The sequence below is a fragment of the Gorilla gorilla genome, chromosome 9, assembly GCF_029281585.2.
Source record: "Gorilla gorilla gorilla isolate KB3781 chromosome 9, NHGRI_mGorGor1-v2.1_pri, whole genome shotgun sequence".
Classification (NCBI taxonomy): Eukaryota; Metazoa; Chordata; class Mammalia; order Primates; family Hominidae; genus Gorilla; species Gorilla gorilla.
This window is the reverse complement of record NC_073233.2, coordinates 85,732,230-85,758,901: the sequence shown is the minus strand read 5'-3', so window position 1 is coordinate 85,758,901 and position 26,672 is coordinate 85,732,230. Positions and strand designations below refer to the sequence as shown.

At 43.2% G+C, this 26,672-nt stretch overlaps 2 protein-coding genes across 10 annotated transcripts in view; one reads left to right on the top strand and one right to left on the bottom strand.

The window, feature by feature from the left end:
- Nucleotides 1-11,144, top strand: part of INTS4 (integrator complex subunit 4) — a 123,059-nt gene extending 111,915 nt beyond the window's left edge. Inside the window, exons 22-23 of the mRNA XM_031016212.3 lie at nucleotides 5,918-6,038; nucleotides 10,737-11,144. Coding sequence (XP_030872072.2) covers nucleotides 5,918-6,038; nucleotides 10,737-10,915 — 300 coding nt within the window. The 3' untranslated portion in view covers nucleotides 10,916-11,144. The remainder of the gene's footprint in view (nucleotides 1-5,917; nucleotides 6,039-10,736) is intronic.
- A 6,361-nt stretch (nucleotides 11,145-17,505) lies between these two features.
- The window catches only part of AAMDC (adipogenesis associated Mth938 domain containing), a 49,134-nt gene continuing 39,967 nt past the window's right edge, over nucleotides 17,506-26,672 (bottom strand). For 8 of the 9 annotated variants that reach the window (XM_055356874.2, XM_055356877.2, XM_019037516.4 and 5 more), the window contains 2 exons: nucleotides 20,043-20,138; nucleotides 17,506-17,685 (listed from right to left, as the gene is read on the bottom strand). In XM_055356874.2, the coding sequence (XP_055212849.1) occupies nucleotides 17,545-17,685; nucleotides 20,043-20,138 (237 nt within the window). In that variant the 3' untranslated portion in view covers nucleotides 17,506-17,544. The remainder of the gene's footprint in view (nucleotides 17,686-20,042; nucleotides 20,139-26,672) is intronic. The other variant, XM_055356881.2, reaches the window with a different exon arrangement.

Here is a 26,672-nt window from a genome sequence, read left to right as displayed (position 1 = left end):
GCCAAGGTAAATATGTCACAGTTCTTCCTCTCGGGGTGTGCACAGTTTCACTGAGAGACATACAAATGGGCAGGCAATTATAAAACAGGGTTTGGTGAGTAGACATGCACAGGATGGGTCATCTCCTAGACTGTCTCCTAAAAAACCCCTTTCAAAGCACCTCTACCACATGCAGGGCTAAACCTTTTAGAGTATTCAATTTGGAGTGTGGTGGAGGCTCAGGAAAGGAAAGGAGAAGGGCACAAGGGATATGAGAGAAGGGCCAAAGGGATGTGAGTCAAAGCAGGGATGCAAGCACTGGCAGGAAGTACAATAAGGGGACAGAAAAATAGGCTGGAACAGGCAGAGAAGACTTCCTGGAGGAGGTAAGGATGAATCAGGCCTTGAAGATTATGCTTTTTGGCTATGGTGACAATAGAGGAACGGGCCTTCTGGCTTCCAAGCAGGAATTATTATAAATTATGAGACCTGCAGAGAACTAGTTCTGAGCTAGCTGTGAAGTTGTATTGCATATTGGAGTGTTTTTTTTTGTTGTTTTTGTTTTTTTCCATATTAGTGGTTGTCCACCTTCACTGCACTTTAGGATTACTCAGAAAGCATTAAGAAGAACAGATGAATAGGTGTCAGCCTACATTAATTAAATCAAAATCCCGAGAATAGGGCCTATGGACACTAGTGTTTAAGAGTTCATAGGGGATTCTAATACGTAGTCAGTGATACCAGCAGAACTACTGTTTTACATTGTCCCTGAAAAAAACTTCACTGATCACCTGAGCGTAAAGGAGATTGTAGGCAGGTTACTTAAGGGTCATCTCCTAGACTGTCTCCTAAAAAACCCCCTTCAAAGCACCTCTACCACACGCAAGGCTAAACCTTTTAGATACCTTATAGGTAGAGGGACAGGAAACTCACTGCCCCATCGTGGGACAGGTCCAGTGGTTTGAAAGTGCCGTCCAGTCCAGTCACCACACCCTGAGTCATTCCTCTGTTCCAGGCACTACTTCAGGTGCTCGATAGAGATATAGCAGTAAACATGCCTCAGAGATGACACTGAGATTGCATTCCCCATTAAAATACTGTAGATCTGTTCTTTAAAGCAAACCCTGCAGAACTCCATTCATTAACATTTTACTTTATTGTATTATTATTATACTTTAAGTTTTAGGGTACATGTGCACAATGTGCAGGTTTGTTACATCTGTATACATGTGCCATGCTGGTGTGCTACACCCATTAACTCGTCATTTAGCATTAGGTATATCTCCAAATGCTATCCCTCCCCCCTCCCCCCACCCCACAACAGTCCCCAGGGTGTGATGTTCCCCTTCCTGTGTCCATGTGTTCTCATTGTTCAATTCCCACCTATGAGTGAGAACATGCGGTGTTTGGTTTTTTGTCCTTGTGATAGTTTGCTGAGAATGATGGTTTCTAGTTTCATCATTTTTTATGGCTGCATAGTATTCCATGATGTATATGTGCCACATTTTCTTAATCCAGTCTATCGTTGTTGGACATCTGGGCTGGTTCCAAGTCTTTGCTATTGTGAATGGTGCTGCAATAAACATACGTGTGCATGTGTCTTTATAGCAGCATGATTTATAATCCTTTGGGTATATACCCAGTAATGGGATGACTGGGTCCAATGGTATTTCTAGTTCTAGATCCCTGAGGAATCGCCACACTGACATCCACAATGGTTGAACTAGTTTACAGTCCCACCAACAGTGTAAAAGTGTTCCTATTTCTCCACATCCTCTCCAGCACCTGTTGTTTCCTGACTTTTTAATGATCGCCATTCTAACTGGTGTGGGATGGTATCTCATTGTGGTTTTGATTTGCATTTCTCTGATGGCCAGTGATGATGAGCATTTTTTCATATGTTTTTTGGCTGCATAAATGTCTTCTTTTGAGAAGTGTCTGTTCATATCCTTCGCCCACTTTTTGATGGGGTTGTTTGTTTTTTTCTTGTAGATTTGTTTGAGTTCATTGTAGATTCTGGATATTAGCCCTTTGTCAGATGAGTAGGTTACGAAAATTTTCTCCCATTTTGTAGGTTGCCTGTTCACTCTGATGGTAGTTTCTTTTGCTGTGCAGAAGCTCTTTAGTTTAGTTAGATCCCATTTCTCAATTTTGGCTTTTGTTGCCATTGCTTTTGCTGTTTTAGACATGAGGTCCTTGCCCATGCCTAAGTCCTGAATGGTATTGCCTAGGTTTTCTTCTAGGGTTTTTATGGTTTTAGGTCTAACATGTAAGTCTTTAATCCATCTTGAATTAATTTTTGTATAAGGCATAAGGAAGGGATCCAGTTTCAGCTTTCTACATATGACTAGCCAGTTTTCCCAGCACCATTTATTAAATAGGGAATCCTTTCCCCATTGCTTGTTTTTGTCAGGTTTGTCAAAGATCAGATGGTTGTAGATATGTGGCATTATTTCTGAGGGCTCTGTTCTGTTCCATTGATCTATATCTCTGTTTTGGTAACAGTACCATGCTGTTCTGGTTACTGTAGGCTTGTAGTATAGTTTGAAGTCAGGTAGCATGATGCCTCCAGCTTTGTTCTTTTGGCTTAGGATTGACTTGGCGATGTGGGCTCTTTTTTGGTTCCATATGAACTTTAAAGTAGTTTTTTCCAATTCTGTGAAGAAAGTCATTGGTAGCTTGATGGGGATGGCATTGAATCTATAAATTACCTTGGGCAGTATGGCCATTTTCACGATATTGATTCTTCCTACCCATGAGCATGGAATGTTCTTCCATTTGTTTGTATCCTCTTTTATTTCATTGAGCAGTGGTTTGTAGTTCTCCTTGAAGAGGTCCTTCACATCCCTTGTAAGTTGGATTCCTAGGTATTTTATTCTCTTTGAACCAATTGTGAATGGGGAGTTCACTCATGATTTGGCTCTCTGTTTGTCTGTTATTGGTGTATAAGAATGCTTGTGATTTTTGCACATTGATTTTGTATCCTGAGACTTTGCTGAAGTTGCTTATCAGCTTAAGGAGATTTTGGGCTGAGACGATGGGGTTTTCTAGATATACAATCATGTCATCTGCAAACAGGGACAATTTGACTTCCTCTTTTCCTAACTGAATACCCTTTATTTCCTTCTCCTACCTAATTGCCCTCCCTGGCCAGCACTTCCAACACCATGTTGAATAGGAGTGGTGAGAAAGGGCATCCCTGTCTTGTGCCAGTTTTCAAAGGGAATGCTTCCAGTTTTTGCCCATTCAGTATGATATTGGCTGTGGGTTTGTCATAGATAGCTCTTATTATTTTGAGATATGTCTCATCAATACCTAATTTATTGAGAGTTTTTAGCATGAAGGTTGTTGAATTTTGTCAAAGGCCTTTTCTGCATCTATTGAGATAATCATGTGGTTTTTGTCTTTGGTTCTGTTTATATGCTGGATTACATTTATTGATTTTCGTATGTTGAACCAGCCTTGCATCCCAGGGATGAAGCCCTAATCTAGGTTACTGTATTCTACGTGATGATCATTCATACTGGCCATTTCCTTCCTCTGACCTACTTGGGCCACAGGTTTCTAAGCTCCACTTTTGAAGTAGACAAATGAAAGAAGGCTTCCAGCAACCATTTCACAGAGGAGTGAAGGCCTTTCACCAAGGACAGTTTTGCTGAGAATGCTGGGAATTTTTTTTTTCTTTTTTTTGAGACAAGGTCTCTGTCTGTTGCCTGGGCTGGAGTGCAGTGGCATGGTCAGCTCACTGTGACCTCAAACTTCTGTGTCCAAGGGATCCTCCTGCCTCAGCCTCCTGAGTAGCTGGAACTAGAGATACACACCACTACACCTGGCTAATTTTAATTTTTTTTGTGTGGAGATTGGGGGGGTCTTACTTTTTTGCCCAGTCTGTTCTTAAACTCCTGTCTTCAAGCAATCCTTCTGCCTCAGCCCCCCAAAATGCTGGGATTATAGGCATGAGCCACTGCACCTGCTGAACACAGAAATTATGGCCCCTGTTCATTTGTTTTTCCCATGATCATTGCTGTTTCAGCCCCCCTCTGCCCTTCTTTTTCTTTCTTTCTTTCTTTTTTTTGAGACAGAATCTCACTCTGTCACCCAGGCTGGAGTGCAGTGGCAGTGATCTCAGCTCACTGCAACCTCTGCCTCCCAGGTTCAAGTGATTCTCCTGCTTCAGCCTTCCAAGTAGCTGGGACTATAGGCACACACCACCATACCCAGCTAATTTTTGTATTTTTAATAGAGAAGGGGTTTCATCATGTTGACCAGACTGGTCTTGAACTCCTGACCTCAAGTAATCCACCTGGCTCAGCCTCCCAAAGTGCTGGGATTACAGGTGTGAGCCACTGTGGCCGGCCCTCCCTTTCATTTTCTAAAAAAAAATGAAGCCCAAGCACTTGTCTTTAAAGATAAGAAGGATCAGGAAACTGAGACACCTGCATTTTTTTTCTATAGTAGGTTTGGGAGCTTGGAGCCTAGAACTAGAGTGGGGAGTAGCAGCTTTAAGAAATAAGAGTAGGCCAGGTGTGGTGGCTCACGCCTGTAATCCCAACACTTTGGGAGGCTGAAGTAGGAAGATCACCTGAGGTCAGGAGTTCGAGACCAACCTGGCCAACATGGTGAAACCCCATCTCTACTAAAGATACAAAATTAGCCGGGCATGACAGTGGGCGCCTGTAATCCTAGCTACTTGGGAGGCTGAGGCAGGAGAATCACTTTAACCCGGGAGGCGGAGTTTGCAGTGAGCCGAGATCATGCCACTGCAGTTCAGCTTGTGTGACAGAGTGAGACTATCTCAAGAAAAGAAAAAAGAAAAAGAAATAAGGGTAGGCTGGGCACAGTTGCTCATGCCAGTAATTCCAACACTATGGGAGTCTGAGGCAGGAGGATCACTTGAGGTCAAGAGTTGGAGACCAGCCTGGGCAACATAGCAAGATCTTGTCTCTACAAAAAAATTTAAAAAGAAAATTACCTGGCGTGGTGGCACGTGCCTGTAATCCCCACTCCTCAGGAGGCTGAGGCAGGAAGATCACTTGCGCCCAGGAGTTTGAGGCTTCAGTGAGTTATGATCGTGCCACTGCATTCCAGCCTGGGTGGCAGAGTAAGACCCTGTCTTAAAAAAAAAAAAAAAAAGAAAGAAAGAAGTGTAGAATCAGGGGGAGGCCCCATGACCTGAGGAGAGATGAAGGATTCTAGGGCAAGTGGGTGAGACATGCCTTCCACAGTTTCAACATTGACCACAGTTTCAACGTTGGAAGACCTGTGTGGTTCCCTACTCTGCCTTCATAAGTATATTTACATAGAGCAGGTCCTAGTCCTAGGATAAGCTTCATTTGTTCCTCTAGTTCCTTTGTACGCTGCAGTATAGTAGGCTGTCTACACAGGGAGCTGGGAGGTCCCCCAGGATGCTGAGGAAATAACTCTGTTGCAGTTCGTGAGCCTTAAAGAACTGGCCAGTGATTTGAGTGGACTCTTCATTGAGCCGTCTCTCCGTAGAGAGAGAGATAAATGACTTCCTAGCTGCTTGCAATGTAGTGGAAAGAATGCAATTACAAAATAACTCCAAATACTAGTGGTTGGTGATGGATGCTGGGCCATGGTATGATTCAGAGCCAGGGAGGGAGTGCTCTTCTGGTGAAGGTGCCTGAGAACACTTTTCATAATCAGAATTAATATTCTTACCTGTCTTTGCGCTTAATAGAGACACTCTGTTCATTACTTATTCACCATGAATTCAGGAAATGTTTACTGAACACTGCTTCATGCTGGATTAGGGGAATAGAGATGTCTACAGTATTGACCTACCCCCAAGGCTCAATCTTAGTAAAGTTGGTGTCATGTTTCTTCTTGTGTTTTGAGGTTCATAACAGATGTCATCATCCATTTTGTTAAATGCTCCTCTCACTTCTGCCTTTTTCTCATTTCTGTCACCCTTTAGGTCTTATATCCAGATGGCCAGGCTCAGATGATTCACCCCAAGCCTGCAGACTTCCGGAATCCTGGCCCAGGGCGGCACCGGCTCATCACTCAGGTTTACCTCTCCCACACCGCTTGGACAGGTAAGGAGTCAGGACCAGGGTGGGAACGGAAATATGCTGCTGGAGATCACACCTACCCTTAAGTGTTTGGTTTTTAAAGTTTGAAAAAAATACATGGATGAATCAGGCCTTGTAAGAATTGAACTTAATGAGTTTATAAGCACTCATTAAGTGGATAAAAAACTGGATATATTTGGGCTAATTTGCTACAGTGCTTTGATTGCATGAGAGATAAGATTCTGTTGGAAGATATACAGGCGATTATGATAGAATGGAGTCTCATGGAAAGGGCCCTGGTCTGGACACCAGGAGATTATTCTTATCCTAACTGCCACTGACTTGCTTGGTCACCTTAGACAAGTCTCTCCCTTTCTGAGTCTTTTTCCTCATCTTCCAAATGACAATAATAATTCTCAACCTACAAATTAGTTGTGAGGATTTTTAAAAATATTTTTTTTCATTTGCCAACTTATATGTCTGAATTGTGAGGATAAAATGGGAGAATACAAGTACAAAGGAGATTACATTTCAAGCCTGTAAGCCTGCTTTAAAAAACTTAAAAAGACCTCAGTCTGCAGAACCTAGAATAGGGGGCAGAATTGGCCTCAGTGGTGTTTCCCAAATAATTGGAGATGGTTCAGGAGCACTGTTACTGGAGGTGTTTAATGCCACCAAATTTGGTTTATTTTAGAGATAGGGAATGCCTTTTGGAATTTTCTTTCACTCTGTGTTTTTAAACACATAATTATAAGGCTATTATTATTATTATTATTATTATTATTATTTTGAGACGGAGTCTTGCTCTTGCCCAGGCTGGAGTGCAGTGGTGCAATCTCGGCTCACTGCAACCTCTGCCTCCTGGGTTCAGGTGCTTCTCCTGTCTCAGCCTCCCGAGTAGCTGGGATTACAGGTGCACGTCACTACACCTGGCTAATTTTTTTGTATTTTAGTAGAGACAGGGTTTCGTCATGTTGGCCAAGCTAGTCTCGAACTCCTGACCTCAGGTGATCCACCCGCCTTGGCCTCCCAAAGTAGTGGGATTACAGGCATGAGCCACTGCGCTGGGCCTTTATTAATGGTTTCCCTCTGTCAGGGTGTTAGATGGGAAATGATGACTTTATGAAGCTGTTGGATGTTAGGGCAGCCCCTTTGGGGTTCTAGTGGTGGTAGGCCTGGTGTAGTTGAGGGAGCATCCAGCAGTTCTGCTACCCAGGACATGCTTCCCTGAGTATTCCTCATTCCATAATCTGGCTGCCTGGAATGTTTTTGCACTATTTGCCAAACCACTGGCCCCACAGGAAAATAGATTCCTTATTCTAATATCTTCTGCTGAAGGGATCCCGGACATGGGGAAGGAAATGCTGTAGGACAGTATTGTTTTGGGAGGGACAAGGCTCAGGAAAGCAAATTACAGTATGCTGTAGCTCCAAAGATTGTGGAAGGTCTTGAGAGGGTACTGACTTGTCCCTGGTCACACAGCAAGTCATTGCCAAGGCCAGAGTTAGAACTCAGCTGATCTGCCCCCAAGCTCAAGGTTCTTTTTCCTAGGCCCCATTTGCTCTTAAGGTATCCTAGTTCATTGCAGACTTCCTTGTTTGGTATTGCCAGGCGATCCTGAGCCTGAATAATTTTAACTTATACAAGATCACAGCCAGGCATGGTGGCTTGTACCTGTAATCTTCGGGAGGCTGAGGTGGGAGGATTGATTGAGCCCAAGAGTCTGAGACCAGCATGGGCAATATAGGGCAACCCTATCTCTACAATAGATATAAAAAAGTTAACTGGGCATGGTGGCATGTGCCTGTAGTCCCAGCTACTCAGGAGGCTGAGGCAGGAAGATTGCTTGAGTCTCGGGGGTCAAGGCTGCAGGGAGCCCTGATCATGCCACTACACCCCAGCCTGGGTAACACAGCAAGACCCTGACTCAAAAGAAAAAAAAAAACAAAACATCAGAAACAAGGAAACAAGATCACCTCCTCTGAATGGTCGCTACCCAGTCACTATTACAAATCTCTGTTTTAATTGTTTATATATAGTGCGCACCGGTTTCAGATGTGTTTTCACATTTAATTACTTACTGACTTTCCCATTAGGATGTAGGCTTCCGTAGAGCAGGGAACTTGCTTGTCTTTGCCTCTGTATCTCCAGTGTTTTAGTAGCCTGTGTCTCTAGTGCCTGACATGTAGTAGGCACTCAACAAATAATGAAAATTGAATACAAGGTTTTAAATGTGCAATAAAAATTCATTTAATCTTTAGACCAACTCTGCAGTGGAAATTAGTATTCTCTTCTTCATTTTACAGATACATAAATGGAGGCCCACATACCTGATCAGTGATAGTGCTAAAGCTGGCAGTCACCCTTCCCAGCCCTCACTGTGCTATGTCCCTTCCGGTTTGGGGCACTGAAGTGAAATATGTCTCATTGTAAATGAACTTGCACTTTCTTTCTCCTAATCTAGGTGATGGGGCCTGGAGTTTCTAGGGAGCTCCTTCAGTCCCTCAGTAGCTCCCCACCAGGGAGGGGCCTCTCCTCTGGGAGGCAGGATGCTGCCACGTAGGAAGCTCAGTCATAGACCATGTTTCAAATTCTGCTTCCTTTGCTGTGTGATCCTGAGAAAGTTATTTTACTTCCCTGTCTCATTAAGATGAGAATAAGAATATAAACCTGCTAGGAGATATATTCTTCCAGGCATGACGCATAAGTTGCATGAGTTGTCCTAGATGATCTTGTCTCCTTCTCCCAAGTTCCCCTCCTTGTTTTCTCTCTTCTCTGCTTTACTCCTATGGCATTGCCTTGAATTGCCATTCTTATCAAATGTTGGTAAGGGAATGCAAAATGACCCTGTAGGGCTGAGTCCTACATCAAACTCCCTCTGACCTTAGCAGGATTTATTTGTTTTTTGTTTGTTTGTTTGTTTGTTTTGAGACAGTGTTTCCTTCTGTTGCCCAGGCTGGAGTGCAGTGGTGTGATCCTCTCGGGCTCAAGTGGTTCCTCCCACCTCAGTCCCCCTAGTAACTGAGACTATATGCCTGGCTAATTATTTTTATTTTTTGTAGAGACAGGTCTCACTATGTTGCCCAGGCTAGTCTCAAACACCTGGGATCACGTGATTCTCCTGCCTTGGCCTCCCAAAGTGCTGGGATTATAGGCTTGAGCCTTATCCAGCTTTTACCAGGATTTGGCTTCTTGAAAGTGCTGTGCCAACTGGGGCTGTGGTTGTGGTCTGCCACCTGGGATGGAATGGGAGAGTGTGGCAGGAAAGCAGATACAGGTACCTATTTTGATTCCACCCTAAGTGGGAGATTCATCTGGAGCCTGGTATCAGAGAACAGTGTTAGTTTCATGACAGTTACACTCATGGCTGCTGCATGTCCCTCATGTTGTCATGTGAGTGTGTGCTTATCACATGGCTGGTACTTGATGCTGAGGCTGCACTTAGATCTCATGCTGAAATCTGAGGTGCACTGGATTGCTGTGGCCTTGGGCTGACTGCAAACCTTTCCCATCCTGGAGGACAGCAATCCAGTCTCTACTCTGACGCATAGAGAGAAGCTTGGATGTAACCAGGAAGAGGTCTGGGGAGGCATTGAGAAGTCCTGGAGTCTCTGCCCTTGTTAATTTAGATCCATCTAGCCTTCATTCCTACCCTCTGAACTTCTTAGCCTTGGGATCATCTTCAACTTACACTTTTTGCTCTGGTTGCACCAAATTAAGGAGACATCCCAAGCTCACTCCATTCTGGCCTTTGCACTTGCCCTTACATTTTTCTGAAATTCTCTCCCTCTTCTTTATAGAAGCTTGTGGTTAATAGAATGAGTAACTGCTTCAGTTTATGAACTGGGCTCAAATTCTTACCCAGGTGTGCATCTGGGGAGTCTCTGAGAACCTATCTGATTCTGATACTTTTGCCAAGATTGTGACAGTCTTTCTTTCATAATGTAGCAGGATAAGAACTCTTGGGGTTACCTGTTTGGCATAGAATGGATATTCTATTTCAAAGCCTTCCTGCACTCCCTCCTCAGTACTTCTTGCAGGCTTGGTTAGAGCGTGTGTTGTACTCCATTGCAACTATCTGTTTCCTCAACCAAACAGCAGGCAACTTGAGGGGAGTTCTTAATTATTCTTGCTAGGACCTGCCACATAGAGACACTAGATGATTATATTGTAAGATAATGTAATGAAAGAATGAGATGTTTTCAGACATTTTAGATCCCTGAAACATGTTCCTGTTCATTGGCCAGAAATTTTTTGGCAAACCACTTCCTATTCAAAGGCTTCCTCTCCACTAAGAAAGTAGTCTGTGGTACATGCAGCCCTGAGGCTTGAGATGGAACTGCGCAGGAAGAGCCCAACTGGGTATCAGAATAAGCCACATGCACCTTCTGAAACTGCCCAAATCCACACCTGCATAAGAATTTGAGCCCAGTTCATAGAGCAGATCATGAAGCAATTATCTTCCTGGAAGGGTTTTTAGCTTGCTCTTCAGTTGCCTCAGCAGCTTTGGCTCTGTGCCACAGTGAGCCCAAGGGGAAGGTGATGGAACAGCATCACATCTGCAGGCTCAGTGTTTTGTTTGGTGAGGGTAAGGGGAGGGATGTGGACAGATGAAGAAATTTCTCCCTACTGCTTCCATTTTGATATTTCTTTAACTTCACATTTCATCCTCATTCCTAGCAGTTGCCTAGTTATAGAGGATTTTTTTTATCTTTTTTTCAGAGGCATGCCAGGTGGAAGTGAGGCTGCTGCTGGCCTACAACTCCAGTGCTCGCATTCCAAAATGCCCCTGGATGGAGGGTGGTGAGATGTCACCACAGGTGGAAACCAGCATCGAGGGCACCATTCCCTTCAGCAAGCCTGTAAAAGTTTATATAATGCCCAAACCTGCACGGCGCTAAGGCAAAAACAGTCTTTCCAACTATGGCCTAGAGGGCCCTTCTTAGGTGTCAGAATGAGCCAAGCCTGAAGCACTTCACCTGGAATTGATGTGTAGGCTTAAGGAGTATGTGACCCTTACAGTCTCATCTGGTATCAAACACAGGATAAATTGTTTCTTCATTAAAAAATAAAAAACCTTCAAGTCTACTTACCCTTCTTCTCTCCACAATAAAGTTGAGAAAATACCAAGCTGATCTAGTTCCTGGTCTGTAAAGAAATGCGTGTGGCTATAGCTTCAGCTTTTATACTATGTGCTTACATGCTGTTCCTCAGGTGTGAAACACAAAGATCCAGCTACCTCCTGATAACTGGTTATTTGAGCTATAGTCTTATTTCTTAAAGTGACGGTGTGTTTGTCAGGGCAACTCCAAGGCCGCTTTAACAGCTGTACTTTTTTTTTTTACCATTGACAGTTGCTGAAGGACCTTAAACATGTGTTACCTTGCTAAGAAGCCTCTTCCCTAATGCAGGCAGTAGCTGGGCCAAGGACTGAATAGCTGGAGAATGAATCATTTTCATCTTTGAGGAAATTTTTTTTTTTTTTTTTTTTTGAGATGGAGTCTTGCTGTGTCACTCAGGCTGGAGTGCAGTGGCGTGATCTTGGCTTACTGCAACCTCTGCCTCCCAGGTTCAAGCCGTTCTCCTGCCTCAGCCTCCTGAGTAGGTGGGACTACAGGCGCCTGTCACCACGCGTTGCTAATTTTTTGTATTTTTAGTAGAGACGGGGTTTCACCATGTTAGCCAGGATGGTCTTGATCTCCTGACCTTGTGATCTGCCCACCTTGGCCTCCCAAAGTGCTGGGATTACAGGTGTTGAGCAACCGCGCCTTGCTTTGAAGGAAATTCTTGATCTTGCCTGCCATTATTCTTAGGACCTCTATGGCTTTAAATAAATAATATAGACGAGCTATATTTTACAAAAGAAATCAGGATTATGGGAAACAGGGGTCCAGTGCAAGAAATAAAGTAATTTACTGCAGCATCTCTGATGAGTTGATGCTGCATGTGAGTTAAAAGTTTTAGGCATGGGGCTGGGGGCTGTGGCTCATGCCTATAATCCCAGGACTTTGGGATTATAGGAGGCAGGAGGATTGCTTGAGCCCAGGAGTTCAAGACCAGCCTGGGCAACATAGTGAGACCCCATCTCTGTTTAAAAAAAAAAATTGCAAGTGTGATATAACAGTCAGTGCTCCAGAGAGGTTAACCTTTGGTACCACCTGTGCTATGTACTTTACCTGTCATTTAATCTTCACAATAGCCAAATGAGGCTATTACTGTACAGTAAGTAATAAAGCCTGTATTCATTCAAATCCAAGAAGATCCCAAAGGTCTAAGCTATACCACCTCAGGGGAAGTATATGGGAAAAAGCCTTCAAATCTTCAGCTCTCTCTGCCTCAGTTTCCTCATCTGTGAAACGAAGATAATTGGACCTCAACGGTGGTTGAATAGGATGGATTAAATAACAATTGGTAGAATCTGAACCTGCAGCTACTCTTGATCATATTTGACACTTGGCAAGCTTATAAAAATAATAGCAAGATAATACAATTACTCAGAGGTGGAGCTGGAATTTAAATTCAAGCATGTTTTAACTTTTGGTTTAAGGTACTTGGGTGTACCTGGCAGTGTTGTAAGCTCTTTACATTAATTAATTAACTCTCTAGGTACTGTTATCTTCATTTTATAAACAAGGCAGCTGAAGTTGAGAGAAATAAGTAACCTGTCCTAGGTCACACAGTTAGGAAATGACAGATCAGGCAGTCTATTTCCACGAGGTCATGAGTGCTAAAGAGGGACTAGGGGAAGAATGATTAACTCCAGGGAGCTGACTTTTCTAGTGTGCTTACCTGTTTTGCATCTCTCAAGGATGTGCCATGAAGCTGTAGCCAGGTGGAATTGTACCACAGCCCTGACATGAACACCTGATGGCAGCTGCTGGGTTGGAGCCTAGACAAAAACATGAAGAACCATGGCTGCTGCCTGAGCCCATCGTGCTGTAATTATAGAAAACCTTCTAAGGGAAGAATATGCTGATATTTTTCAGATAAGTACCCCTTTTATAAAAATACTCCAAGTTAGCCCTCATTTTCCATGTAAGGAAACAGAGGCTTTGAGATAATGTCTGTCTCCTAAGGGACAAAGCCAGGACTTGATCCTGTCTTAAAAATGCAAAATGTAGTACTTCTTCCATCAAAGGTAGACATGCACTAAGGGACAGGTTTTGGCTTGGTATCAGAATACATTTTTAAAAGCTGTGTAAGAATTGAACGGGCTGTACTAGGGGGTATAGAATTCTCCAGGCTAGATGAGCTTGGGCAGAGGTTGAACAAGCTCCTGACAAATTTGTTGCTAAGGAATTCAAGTATCGTATCGGGGTTGGGCTCAACTTTTTAAATTGCTTTTACCCTGAATTTTCACGTTCTGGGGAATATGAGAATTTTAGTTTTTCTCTATCTGATTCTGTACTTTTTCACTGAAGTGAAAAAAAAAAAATAAAGACCTTTTTATAAAGGTTTCAAAGGGGGCATAAAGAGCACTCCAGTGTGGCACCTTCGTTTACAAATAAATACGCAGGCCCAGAGAGACTGAGTTAGTGGTGAAGCTAAGCCTGGAACCCAGGCCTCCGGTTTCTTCCCCAGGTGACTTTCATCACAGGGGTCTGTTCTTAGTGAGTGGTCTAGCATGCACCCAGCAGTCAGAGCCAGAAACCTGTTTGGCACGTTGGATTCCTTCCTCATCCCTCACACAAAAGTAGCCATCAAGTCCTTTAGATTCCTCTTCCTTCATGTTTCTTAGTCCTCTTCTTATACTGTTTCTATACTGATGGAACCACCATCAGCCCTCCTTAAGTGATGAGCTGATCTGACCACACCATTCCCCTGCTCAGTCCCTTTCAGTGGATCACTACTTATCCCAGGAAAAGGTCTGAATTCCTGTCTTGAAGGCTCTTCATGGCTCTGCTTCGTCTCCAGCCTCATATTCCGTGTCCCAAACTGTCTCTGTACTCCACTTGAACAGAATTACCTGTAGTCTTTTTCTCTCACCTCTAGGCCTTTGGACCTGCTGAGCCTGGGAATGTGCTCCTCAGACTGTCTCCTGTGGTTCTTTCCTTCCATTCTTCAGGACTGGGCCTTGTTCTAGGACATATCTGTGTCTCTTATGGGCTTGGAACATTTCCTCTATGTTCCCACAGCCTCCTATACTATATTCTTCACACGTAGTATAGTATTTATTAATATTGCATTGCAGGTTCACAAATGCAAACCCCTTAAGAAAGGTAGGCAGGAAAAGTAAAGGAATAAAGTGGCCTAGAAGATAACAGCAATTGGAAGAATCAGAGAGCACATTCTCTGTTGGAGAAGGCAGTGCTATTCCATTCCACTCAGTTATTTTCATTTCTAAGTGTGGACCTAGTGGTGTCAGTTCTTCCCATTCTTCCAAAACAGCCAGAAATCTTCATTTTCATGAAAGTTAAAAAACCTTGGTAACTACAGTAAATATTAAAATTACTGAGACAAACAAAACATGTCTCCAGGTAGATTTGTGCCAATTTGCAACTTCTACATCCTCACTGTAATGTTTACACGTCTTATTTCTTCCAACTGATCTGTACCTGGACTGTAAGAATGTCTGTGCTGTATCCCCAGCACAACTCCTGGCACATACCGGGCAAGGAAAGAATGATTCTGTGTCTCCAGAGCAAAGGTAGCAGTACCATGGCATGCTGCAAAAAAAGATTCAGGTTTCTGAAAGGACTTTATATTTGCTTTGAGATGATTGAACTCAGCAAACACAATCATGGAGAAGAAAGGTGCACACCTAGCCGTGGCCAACTTCATGTCTTTTTTTTTTTTTTTTTTTGAGATGGAATCTTGCTCTGTCACCCAGGCTGGAGTGCAGTGGCACGATCTCACCTCACAGCAGGCTCTGCCTCCCTGATTCCAGCGATTCTCCTGCCTCAGCCTCCCAAGTAGACTAACTGGGATTACAGGCACGTGCCACCACGCCTGGCTAATTTTTGTATTTTTAGTAGAGATGGGGTTTCACCATGTTGGCCAGGCTGGTCTCGAACTGCTGACCTCAGGTGATCTGCCCACCTTGGCCTCCCAAAGCGCTGGGATTACAGGCGTGAGCCACCGCACCCGGCCAACTTCTTGTCTTAACCACTCAGGCTAGAAGAAATGACCTGTGGGCAGCTTGAGGGCTGTTCTACCTACAAACTAACTCAGAGGCTTCAATGATTTAAGACAGAAGACTAAGTATAGTTATGTGGAAAAACAGCTTCCCTTCAAGCTCTACATATTTCCATCGTTAACCATGTGCACCAGGTTCCAAAGTAGGGGCTACGTATTAGCAGGTTTTCTTAAAAGTTTAATAATATCACTGACAGATACTTCTGTCTCTAAGAAGTTTACACTAAGTTCTCTTTAATTGGAGACAACCCACTTAGGAAGAATGATTACATCCACACCGAATTCAACACCCACCAGAGCTGTCTCACCTTACATTTGACCAAAAAAAAAAAAAGACTGCATCACTAGAGAAACAGTCTGAATTTTATCAAACATCCCTCTTAGCTATAGAGAGGGCTGGCTTTATGAGCCAAGGGAACAGATCTAGAAAGATCTGTCATCTGACAAATGAAAGGGCTGCGGAAAGGGCACCAAGCAGATCCTTCCGAGACTTCAATGCTGGGTGTCAGGTCTGTGAAGCACTCACTCCCGTCTGCTTCTAGGGAGCAAGGAGGTGTATGCCATAAAATGATAAAGACACAGTGATGGGTTCTAATCCTACATCTGCTACTTACTTGGAGAACTTGGAAAAAAATAAATCCCTTCACTTTCCATACTGTTTCAGCTTTTCTTGCCAAGCCACATCTTAAGTTGCTGTCCAGTCTATAGATTGGTCCCTGTAGGTCAGAAGCCTAACTAACTACGTAGTCAGGTGGCAGGACCATGTGAAGCAAAAATCATCTTTCCACTGCTGCTGCTCCAATGATGGCTGGGGTGGAGCGATTTTATTTAGTTATGGCTGTGATAAATACCATACCTAGTAAATGTCTAGTTAAAAGAGCTGCCAAGTAAGTGTTTTTTCAGTGAATTAATGAACCTTCCATTTTTTAAGACTCAGCTTAAATGTCATCTCCTTAGTGATGTCTTCCTTAATTTTCCTTCCATGCTAGTGGGATAAATTAGTCTTTTCTTTGTGCCACCACTGGACCTAGTAACTATTATAATATTAACATTGTATCATTATTGTTTACTTATTTATCTTTCTCTCATACAACATAATTCCCAAGGGCAGGAATTGTAACATTCATCCTTATTCCCCCAGGGCCCAACAATAACTGGTCATAAGAAAATTAGTAATAGGCTGTCCGTAAATGGATATGAAAGAGAATTACTGAATAAATGAGTGAGATAGTTCCTTTGGGCTGCAACATTCTATGGCTCTTTGAAATAATAAGCTGCTATATTAAGAACCATAAAATGAAACTAGTTGGCTTTACACAGTATCCCCATTAATAGAAAGATAAGGACAACAGTGGTTTAATGTATTGAGTCCTTACTAAATGCCATGCAGTGAGTTAATACTTTCTATGAATTGCCTCATTTAATACCTACAATGACTCCAGGTACTGCTAATGTTATCCTGATCTGACAGATGAGACCAGTGAAACTAAGAAATTAGACAAATACCCAACCAGTGAGTGGCAGTGAGGTGCAGTTCTAAGTCAAGGCTATTTGACACCAAAGCCCATAGGTCTTCTTTAAAAAGAAAGAAAAATTAAAAAATAAGGTGATGCTGATAACTTGTAGTTCTCTCAGTCTATTCTAAGGCTTCACAAAGGCCACCTTGGTATTTAATAGAACAAAGACTATCTGAGCCAGTAGGAACCTTTAAAGGGCATCTAGCCAGCCCCAACATTTTATACTTGAATTTTTTCTTTTTTGAAACGGAGTCTCTCACTGTCACCCAGGCTGGAGTGCAGTGGCGCCATTTCGGCTCACCGCAACCTCTACCTCTCGGGTTCAAGTGATCCTCCTTCTGCCTTAGCCTCCCAAGTAGCTGGGATTACAGGCTCGTGCCACCATGCCCAGCTAATTTTTGTAGTTTTAATAGAGATGGGGTTTCACCATGTTGGCTAGGCTGGGGTTGAACTCCTGACCTCAAGTGATCTGCCCACCTCGGCCTCCCAAAGTGTTGGGATTACAGGTGTGAGCCATGGCGCCTGGCCTATAGTTGAAATTTGAAGCCCAGAGAGAACAATCTGGCTCCAGTCTCAGGGTTGGTTAGTAGAACAGCCTATCTAGAACCCAACTCCCAGGGCATACTCCTACTGTTCCTGTTACTCAGATGTTCCCTCAGTTCATTCACTATATTATTAAACTTCTGTCTCATCTTTTTTTCTTTTAGCACCCTCAAGGACAGGGACCTTGTCTTGGTCATCCCTGCATCCCAAGAGCCTAGCACAGGACCTGGCATGAGTAGGTGTCCAAAAATGTTTAGGGGAGGCTGGTTTGGAGAATGGTGAGTGACAGTCACAGGCATAGGCACTTAGTGATTTATTCTCCTCTTAAGGCTCCATCAGCAGGTGGAATGGAAGACACCTCCCACCCTGACCCCTTGGGCAACCAAGGCATTATACTCCTTCACTGCCTGCTCTGTCTGGAGGACCCGCACATCAATGCCATGTTTCTTGAGGTACTCCACAGTTGATGAAGGCACCTGGGAAGGTGGAAAAGAGATGAGTAAGTAGGGGGAAAGGCCCCCCAGGGGTTCCTTTACTGCCATGAGGCAGGTGTACTCTACAGAATTAGACAGTGACAATTGTCACTTCACGATCACTCAGTGTATCACCAGTCCAAAATTTGGCAGTGAGCCCCAATGAGTCAAAAAGGCCTCTTTGTCAGAGGTATCATAATACCCATGCATAAAGCTCAAGTGAAATGGAAATGAAAGAACATGGGATTTGCAGTTAGCCTTGGATTTACATCCTTACTGGCAGTGTAACCTTGGGTAAGTAAATTAAATTCTCTGAGTCTTTGTTTTCATGTCTGTAAATTAGGGATATTAACACCTAGGGTTGGTATGACAACTAACTGAGCTAAGGGTATGTGAAACATCTACCTTGGTGTGCAAACTCCATAAATGTTAAATGTTTGAGTTAGTCTAAACTGAGTCTAAATTTCTTCTTTGCCGCATGCTAGCTAAGAAATGTTAGGCTAGCTCTTTAAAGTCTCCCAGCCCCAATTTCTTCCCTTGTAAAATAGGTATAATAGTACTTACATCACAGGGTTGGTGTGAGGATGAAATTGACTCATGTATGTACACTGCAGCTCAAATGTCTTCTCACAAAGGCCTTTCTTGCCCACCCCCTAGTAGCCCAGCATAAGTCACCATTTTCTTCACTGCGTTTATTATTATCTGAAGTTGTCTAGTTTTTTATTATCCATGAGGGGCATGAACCTTGTTTGTCTTGTTTATCGCACCGTCACCAGTTTCTAGAATAGTGCCCTACCCATAGAAAATGCTTAATAAATATTTGTAAATGAATTTATATAAAAGATGTTCTTAATAGTGACAGCTATTATTAGATATTTTCTCAACTCTGGCTTGTCCTGAATATTTTTTTAAAATAGATTTTAATTAGACTCTGCCTCAGAAAGAACTCAAGTGAAATATTTTTTAATATGCCCTATATTTTCTATATATTTGAGATTTATAAAAGTACCCTATCAGATAGGAATTATTGTAATGGGGAAAAAAAACTAGTTTAAAATTTTAAGATATAAATAGGCCGGGCATGGTGGCTCAAGCCTTTAATCCCAGCACTTCAGGAGGCCAAAATGGGAGGATTGCTTGAGCCCTACTGATGAAGGTGCCCTATATATATAAAGCCCTAGATATAAGGGGCACCTTCATCAGTAAGGAACAGGACTGTAGGACATCTATAAAGGAAAGAATGAGGTAGGCCTCTATATGGAAGACTATCCATAATACAGTAATGTAAGTGGGGGAAAAAGTTATAGAATTCATATAGCACTGACCTATTTATGTAAAATGGTTATAAGTATATAAACGTGTATCTATATGTGTAAGTGTGTATATATTTGCAGATGCATTCAGAGAAGACTGGAGAAATATACATCAAATGTGAAGATTGGGAAGGGAATCTCCCACCTTTTTACTTCTACATTTCTGCATTGAATTTTTAAATCTTTTACAATGAGCATATATTATTTCTGTAAGAAAATTAAAAAATAAGCCAGGCATGGTGGCTCACACCCGTAATCCCAACACTTTGGGAGGCTGAGGCAGGTGGATCACGAGGTCAGGAGATCAAGACCATCCTGGCTAACACGGTGAAACCCCGTCTCTACTAAAAATACAAAAAAATTAGCCGGGCGTGGTGGCGGGCGCCTGTAGTCCCAGCTACTCAGGAGGCTGAGACAGGAGAATGGCATGAACCCGGGAGGCAGAGGTTACAGTGAGCCAAGATGGCGCCACTGCACTCAGCCTGGGCGACAGAACAAGAATCCGTCTCAAAAAAAAAAAAAAGAAAAAGAAAATTAAAAAATAGGCCAGACGTGGTAGCTCACATTTGTAATCCTAGCATTTTGGGAGGCCGAGGCGGGAGATCATTTGAGCTCAGGAGCTCAAGACCAGTGTGGGCAACAATAGTGAGACCCCATCTATATTTTTTAAAAAAGAAAAATAAAATTAAATTTTTTTCTGAAGAGGGGAAAACTATAAATGTGTCCAAGAAAAGAAAAATTAGAAGTACTATAAAATATACTATGAGGATATAAAGTATTATTAAAATATAAAGGACCAAATAGTGATCCTTGTAGAACTTGAGGGATTCTGAGAAATAGTTGAAATGACACTGTCTCAGGGTTAGGTAGACTGGAGAGCCCAACACTGATGAGGCAGAGGAATGTGTGCAGCCATTGCTATCCTGGGTCAGCAAAATGAGGGTACATGATATATAAAGATGACCTCCCAAGAAGGACAAGTCTGTAAGACAAAGGCCCAAGAGATCCCCACCTGTCCTCAGGAATGCTGTGCATACCAACACCTACCTTCAAGGCCTCACTCATCCCTCGGCCAATCACAAGAGTCTGTACACCCTTCTCAACAACTTCCTTCACATCTGCAGGCTGCACACCAGGAGAGTGCTGGATGTGGAAAGAGAAAGTAGACAGGTACCTGCTCTCAATCTTTCATTGCAATAGGCATTCTTGTGGGATTCATTCATTCAAGAAATGTCTACTGAGGTTCACTTTGTGCCAAGCATCACTCATAGGCTCTTTAAGGCACTTAGGGAGGCTGACGAGGCAGGATCCCTTGAACCTAGGAGTTCAAGACCAGTCTGGGCAACATAGGGAGACCATGTCTCTACAAAAAATAAAAACTTAGCTGGGTGTGGTGGCTTATGCTTGTAGTCCCAGCTACTCAGGAGAGCTGAGTTGGGAGGATTGCTTGGGCCTGGGAGGTCAAGGCTGCAGTGAGCCATGACTGCACCACTGCACTCCATCCTGGGCAACAGAGTGAGACCCTATCTCAAAAAAAAGAAAAAGAGATAAATAAACGAAATCCGGGAAACAAGGCATTCCAAGTACAGGAAAAAGCATTTAAAAAGGCTCAGGACCTTTTGGCTGGAACAATCATCTTCCAGTAATTTGCCAAAATGACAAATACAAAGGGAAAGAGGAGATGCACCCAATATATGTCCTCTAGGCCTTTTAGAAAATATGGAGTTGTTCCTTTGGCCACATGGTACATGTGAATCTATAAGACAGGTGATACTGTAGACATCAAGGGAATGGGTACTGTTCAAAAAGGAATGTCCCACAAATGTTACCATGGCAAAACTGGAAGAGTCTACGTTATTACCCAACATGCTGTTGGCATTGTTGTAAACAAATAAGTTACAGGCCAGATTCTTGCCAAGAGAATTGTGCCTATTGAGCACATTAAGCACACTAAGAGCCAATAGAGCTTCCTGAAATGTGTGAAGGAAAATGTTTAGTAAAAGAAGGAAGCCAGAGAGAAAGGTACCCAGGTTCAAATTAAACGCCAGCCTGCTCCACCCAGAGAAGCACACTGTGTAAGAACCAATGGGAAGGAGCCTGAGTTGCTGGAGCCTATTCCCTGTGAATTCACGCCATAATTTGTGTTAAAACAACAACAACAACAACAACAACAAAAAACCTCTGGACTGTACATTAAAAAAAAAAAAAAAATGTGGCCAGGTATGGTGACTCACACCTGTAATCCCAACACTTTGGGAGGCTGAGGTCAGGAGTTTGATACCAGCCTGGTCAACATGGCGAAACCCCATCTCAACTAAAAATACAAAAATTAGCTAGGTGTGGTGGCGCGTGCCTGTAGTCCCAGCTATTCGGGAGGCTGAGGCAAGAGAATCACTTGAACCTGGGAGGCAGAGGTTGCAGTGAGCTGAGATCACGCCATTGCACTCCAGCCTGGGCAACAAGACCAAGACTTCATCTCAAAAAAAAAAAAAAAAAAGGCGGCTGGGCGTGGTGGCTCACACCTGTAATCCCAGCACTTTGGGAGGCTGAGGCGGGTGGATCACGAGGTCAGGAGATCAAGAACATCCTGGCTAACACGGTGAAACCCCGTCTCCACTAAACATACAAAAAATTAGCCGGGCCAGGTAGCGGGTGCCTGTAATCCCAGCTACTCGGGAGGCTGAGCTTGCAGTGAGCCAAGATTGTGCCACTGCACTCCAGCCTGGGCGATAGAACGAGACTCTGTCTCAAAAAAAAAAAAAAAAAGGCTCAGAGGAAAGAAAAAGACTAGAAGAACAGTTAAAGTCAGTACAACTTGTGTGTAGAGTGACAGATGAGGTGGGAAAAGAAAGCACTTGCATAGCATGCTAAAATTTTGACTTTAGAAAAATTTCATAACAATCTCTATATTGTTACTTTTTTTCTGAACTTCCTAATCTTCCCAGCTAACTCCAGGAAACTTCTTTTTATGCTTTAAAACCTACCAATCACTCTGAAAAGTCCTCCCAGTCTTCTAGGCACATTTAAGGTGAAGTGTTTAACAAAGATGAATTGAGCATTAAAGGATGGTAGCTTCTTGAACTACCTCTATGTCAGCAAAGGGATATGGGAGTTAGAGTTTGGGAACTACCAGCCCAACCTACCGGGCTCCGCCTGTTATGTATCTGCACAAGGACAATGCTTTTAGCACTGAAGCTCACAAAGACAAAGCATTCCTTTCCTGACCCATATACCTCTATCCTTTCATTCATTCATCCAGCATTTACTGAGAACTTAACTCTGTGCCAAGTCTCAGTATTTCTAAGCAGTAGAAATACTGAGATGAACCAAATGTTTCATGGAGTTTCATTCAGGTAAGGTTAGTGAAAATGTGCAAATATTTGTAGTAGGATGAGAAGAAATGGAGTTGAGGATCTCAGAAGACAGAGTGAATAAACCCAAGTGGGAAACTGTCATGGAAGACATGCTGTTTTAACTGGGTCTCAAAGTATGAACATGAATAGGCCTTGTTGCAGTGGTTGTAGAAGGGGTACATTCTAATGGTAGAGATGGTATAGGAAAAGAGCTGTTGAAATTATCAAAGAGATAACAAATGGGCGAGAGAAAGAAGCGTTTTCCAGTTCAGGAAGATGAGGCGTTATGGAGATAGGAATGAAATTTATATATTTATGAAAGGCATGAGGGCCGGGCACAGTGGCTCATGCCTGTAATCCCAGCACTTTGGGAGGCCAAGGAGGGAGGATTACCTGAGGTCAGGAGTTCAAGACCAGCCTGGCTAAGGTGGTGAAACCTTGTCTCTACTAAAAATACAAAAATTAGCCGGGTGTGGTGACATGCGCCTGTAATTCCAGCTACTCAGGAGGCTGAGGCAGGAGAATCACTTGAACCCAGGAAGTGGAGGTTGCAGTGAGCTGAGATTGTGCCACTACACTCCAGCCTGGGTGACAAGAGCGAAACTCTGTCTCAAAAAAAAGGAAAAAGAAAAAAAAGAAACGTATGGGGAGGATGAATATGACTTTTCATTAAATCCTGTAATAATAATGTCTTACATATTTACATGTGCAGTTTTATTTTTTTTAATATTTTTTTTTTCGAGACGGAGTCTCACTCTCTCACCCAGAGCTCACATTCTAGTAAAATGAAACAAGAGGCCACTGACTGCTGGAAATCCAAGGGTAAGGTCATAGGAGACTACAAACCCATAATCCTCTGGAGATTAGACTGGAGACAGCCACAGCCCATTGGAGTGGCTGGATCAATGGAACTCAAGTGATGAACTGGGCTGCTGCTGCTTTACTGCAGGCTCACAGTGTCATGTACAAAGCAATGAAAGATAACTCTGCAAGGGCGCTGTGGATCCAGGCGTTGGCAGTGATTACTCAATTTTGTGCAGAGGCCTGGGATTGGAGCATGAGACTATTATTGAGGCATCCTCAACCTGCCACTAGCAATTCCTGTGCTGCTTCCAATCCCTCAGGGCAAATCACTAAGGCTTTTCTTCCTATTGAGTGTCTGATTCTGTTCCTCTACTTTAAGAGGCTTTCTGTCACACGATCTAAGGTGGTAAAAGCTTATTGTTTTTTCTGCGGGGGAAGCTATTAATTGTGGAAAAATGTCCAGCTAATATCCATTATGCCAGCTAAACAACAAGATGGCATCCTGTCTGTCTTGAACATTTCTCCCTATTTCATGCTAACTTTAAAAAGAAAACATTCCTAAACTACTCTTCCAAAGAAGTATTTCCTTCTGCCAAAATTAAGTGAGCATAAATGGGTAGTAGCAATGCTATCATCTGGCTGTACTGCTGATAAAAGCAGATTCTGTGAGTGAAGTTTAAAGGATCTCTGGAATCTATCCCGTGGACACTGCCTGAGTCACATTCTCATTATTGCTTGTCTGAATTAACAGGCTGTTAAATAATCTTGCTGCCTCTGCCAGGGCAGAGGCCTGTTTTTGTGCTACAGGCCCCTCTGGCAGTCTATTGAGGCCGATGGTCCCCTTCTCAGAATAATGTTTTAGAATACGCAAAAGAAGATATGTAAGATTATAGAGGAAACATTTCATGCAAGTGGAATTATCAAAATATTAACAACAAACTTTTGGTCTAGTATTATATGTGCTTCTTTATTAGTTTAGGAAAATGGAAATCTTTTCCAAAAGTCTGCTAGCCAACTTACCCTCCCATCTCATAATGGCAGATGACTAGTTGTTCTTTCAAAATCCATTCTGCCCATTTTCTGGGGCATATAGCTGATAAGCTAGACACTCCGTTTTCTGTACTTCTTGCAGTTAAGTGTGGTCATGTGACTGTGCTATCACTAATATAAAATTCAATGGAACATGAGCAGAAGAAATGATTTCATATATAGGTTTGGCATGAGCTTTTCTTCTCTTTCCTCTTCCTTGCAAGTTAGAGCCCTGCCATGCCTACAACCGGTTCCTACAATTCAAATGTTCTAGGAGATGGTAGAGCAACAGAAAGAAAAAACCTAGGCCCCTAAATGAAATTGTGCTATCCACATCTCTCCCACCCTACCACCAGTTTGGACTGGCCACAATAATTTATGAGAGAAAGACACTTCTATCTTCTTTATGCTACTGAATTTTGAGATTTCTATTACAACACCTTGGCCTTCACACTAAGTAATCATGCTAAGTAATCAATTACTAAACTAAACCATGACTAGTTAGGCAAATCATGTGCAGTAGAATGAATGTTGGGGACTAAACCACATTAGACACTATGTCTAATTTGCAAAATATATACAAGGGAGACATATTATAGGGGCCTTTACCTTATGGGAATTCAACTATATGGGTCCAGAGAAGGAGAGAGTAAGAACTAGGGAAATAGAGTAATTCAGTCATTCTTTTTTGTTTTTGAGACAGGGTCTCACTCTGTCACTGAGGCTGGAGGGCAGTGGTGCGATCAGGGCTCACTGCAGCCTCAATCTCCCAGGCCCAGGTGATCCTCCCACCTCAGCCTCCCAAGTAGCTGGGAATACAGATGTGCCACCATGCCTGGCTAATTTTTTAGCTTTCTGTAGCAACGAGGTCTCTCTATATTGCCCAGGCTTGTCTTGAACTCCTAGGCTCAAACAATCCTCCCATCTTGGCCTCCCAAAGTGTTGAGATTACAGGTGTGAGCCACTGTGCCTGGCAATTCATTCTATTCAAGGAACATATGCCCTGGATTGTACATGAGATAGCAGACAAGTATCTACTATTCCTTCTATGTCAATTTCATAGTTGCTGCTTCCAATATGAACCTTTGACTCACTGAGTGTATTTCTAGTGTTTAGAACCACAGTATGCATTTTTTCACATAATATACACCCTAAATGCAAGGCAACTAGTTAATCTGGTTCTCAATCAAGAATAACCACTATGTTCTTTTTTTTATTTTTTATTTTTTGAGATGGCATCTCACTCTGTTGCCCAGGCTGGAGTGCAGTGGCTTGATCTTGGCTCACTGCAACCTCCGACTCCCGGGTTCAAGCGATTCTCCCTCCCTCAGCCTATAGCTGGGATTACAGGCATGTGCCACCACGCCTGGCTAATTTTTGTATTTTTAGTAGAGATGGGCCCAAGAATAATCATTATGTTCTAATATTAAAGGGATCATCTTGGCCAGGAGCGGTGGCTCATGCCTGTAATCCTAACACTTTGGGAGGCTGAGGCGGGCATATCACCTGAGGTCAGGAGTTCGAGACCAGCCTGGCAAACATGGTGAAACTCCATCTCTACTAAAAATACCATAATTAGCTGGGTGTGGTAGCAGGCACCTGTAATCCCAGCTACTCGGGAGGCTGAGGCAGGAGAATCGCTTAAACATGGGAGGCAGAGGTTGCAGTGAGCCAGGATCGCACCACTGAACTCCAGCCTGGGCGAAAAGAGTGAAACTCTGTCTCAAAAAAAAAAAAGGGATCATCTTAAAGGATTTAAACTATTTGCAAATTTTATCATAATTGCTGACTTTAAAATTTTAATCCCGTAATAAGATTCAAGTCCACCATATTAGCTGCAATAATGAGAGTTATAGGGGTAGGCAGGGAGGCTCACACCTGTAATCTCAGTGCTTTGAGGGGCTCAGGCAGGAGGGTCGCTTGAGGCCAGGAGTTTGAGACCAGCCTGGGCAACATAGTGAGACTTCGTCTCATAAAAAATCAGCCAGGTGCGGTGGCTCATGCCTACAATCCCAGCACTTTGGGAGGCCAAGGTGGGTGGATCTCTTGAGGCCAGGAGTTCAAGACCATCCTGGCCAACATAGTGAAACCCTGTCTCTACTAAAATTACAAAAATTAGCCAGGCGTAGTGGCACATGCCTGTAATCCCAGCTAATCAGGAGGCTGAGGCACAAGAATTGCTTAAACGCAGGCTACCCTCTTTGGGTCCCCTCCCTTTGTATGGGAGCTCTGTTTTCACTCTTAAATCTTGCAACTGCACTCTTCTGGTCCGTGTTTGTTATGGCTCGAGCTGAGCTTTCGCTCACCGTCCACCACTGCTGTTTGCCGCCGTCACAGACCCGCTGCTGACTTCCATCCCTCTGGATCCGGCAGGGTGTCTGCTGTGCTCCTGAGTGCCCACTGCCGCTCCCGATTGGGCTAAATAAAGGCTTGCCATTGTTCCTGCATGGCTAAGTGCCTGGGTTCGTCCTAATTGAGCTGAACACTAGTC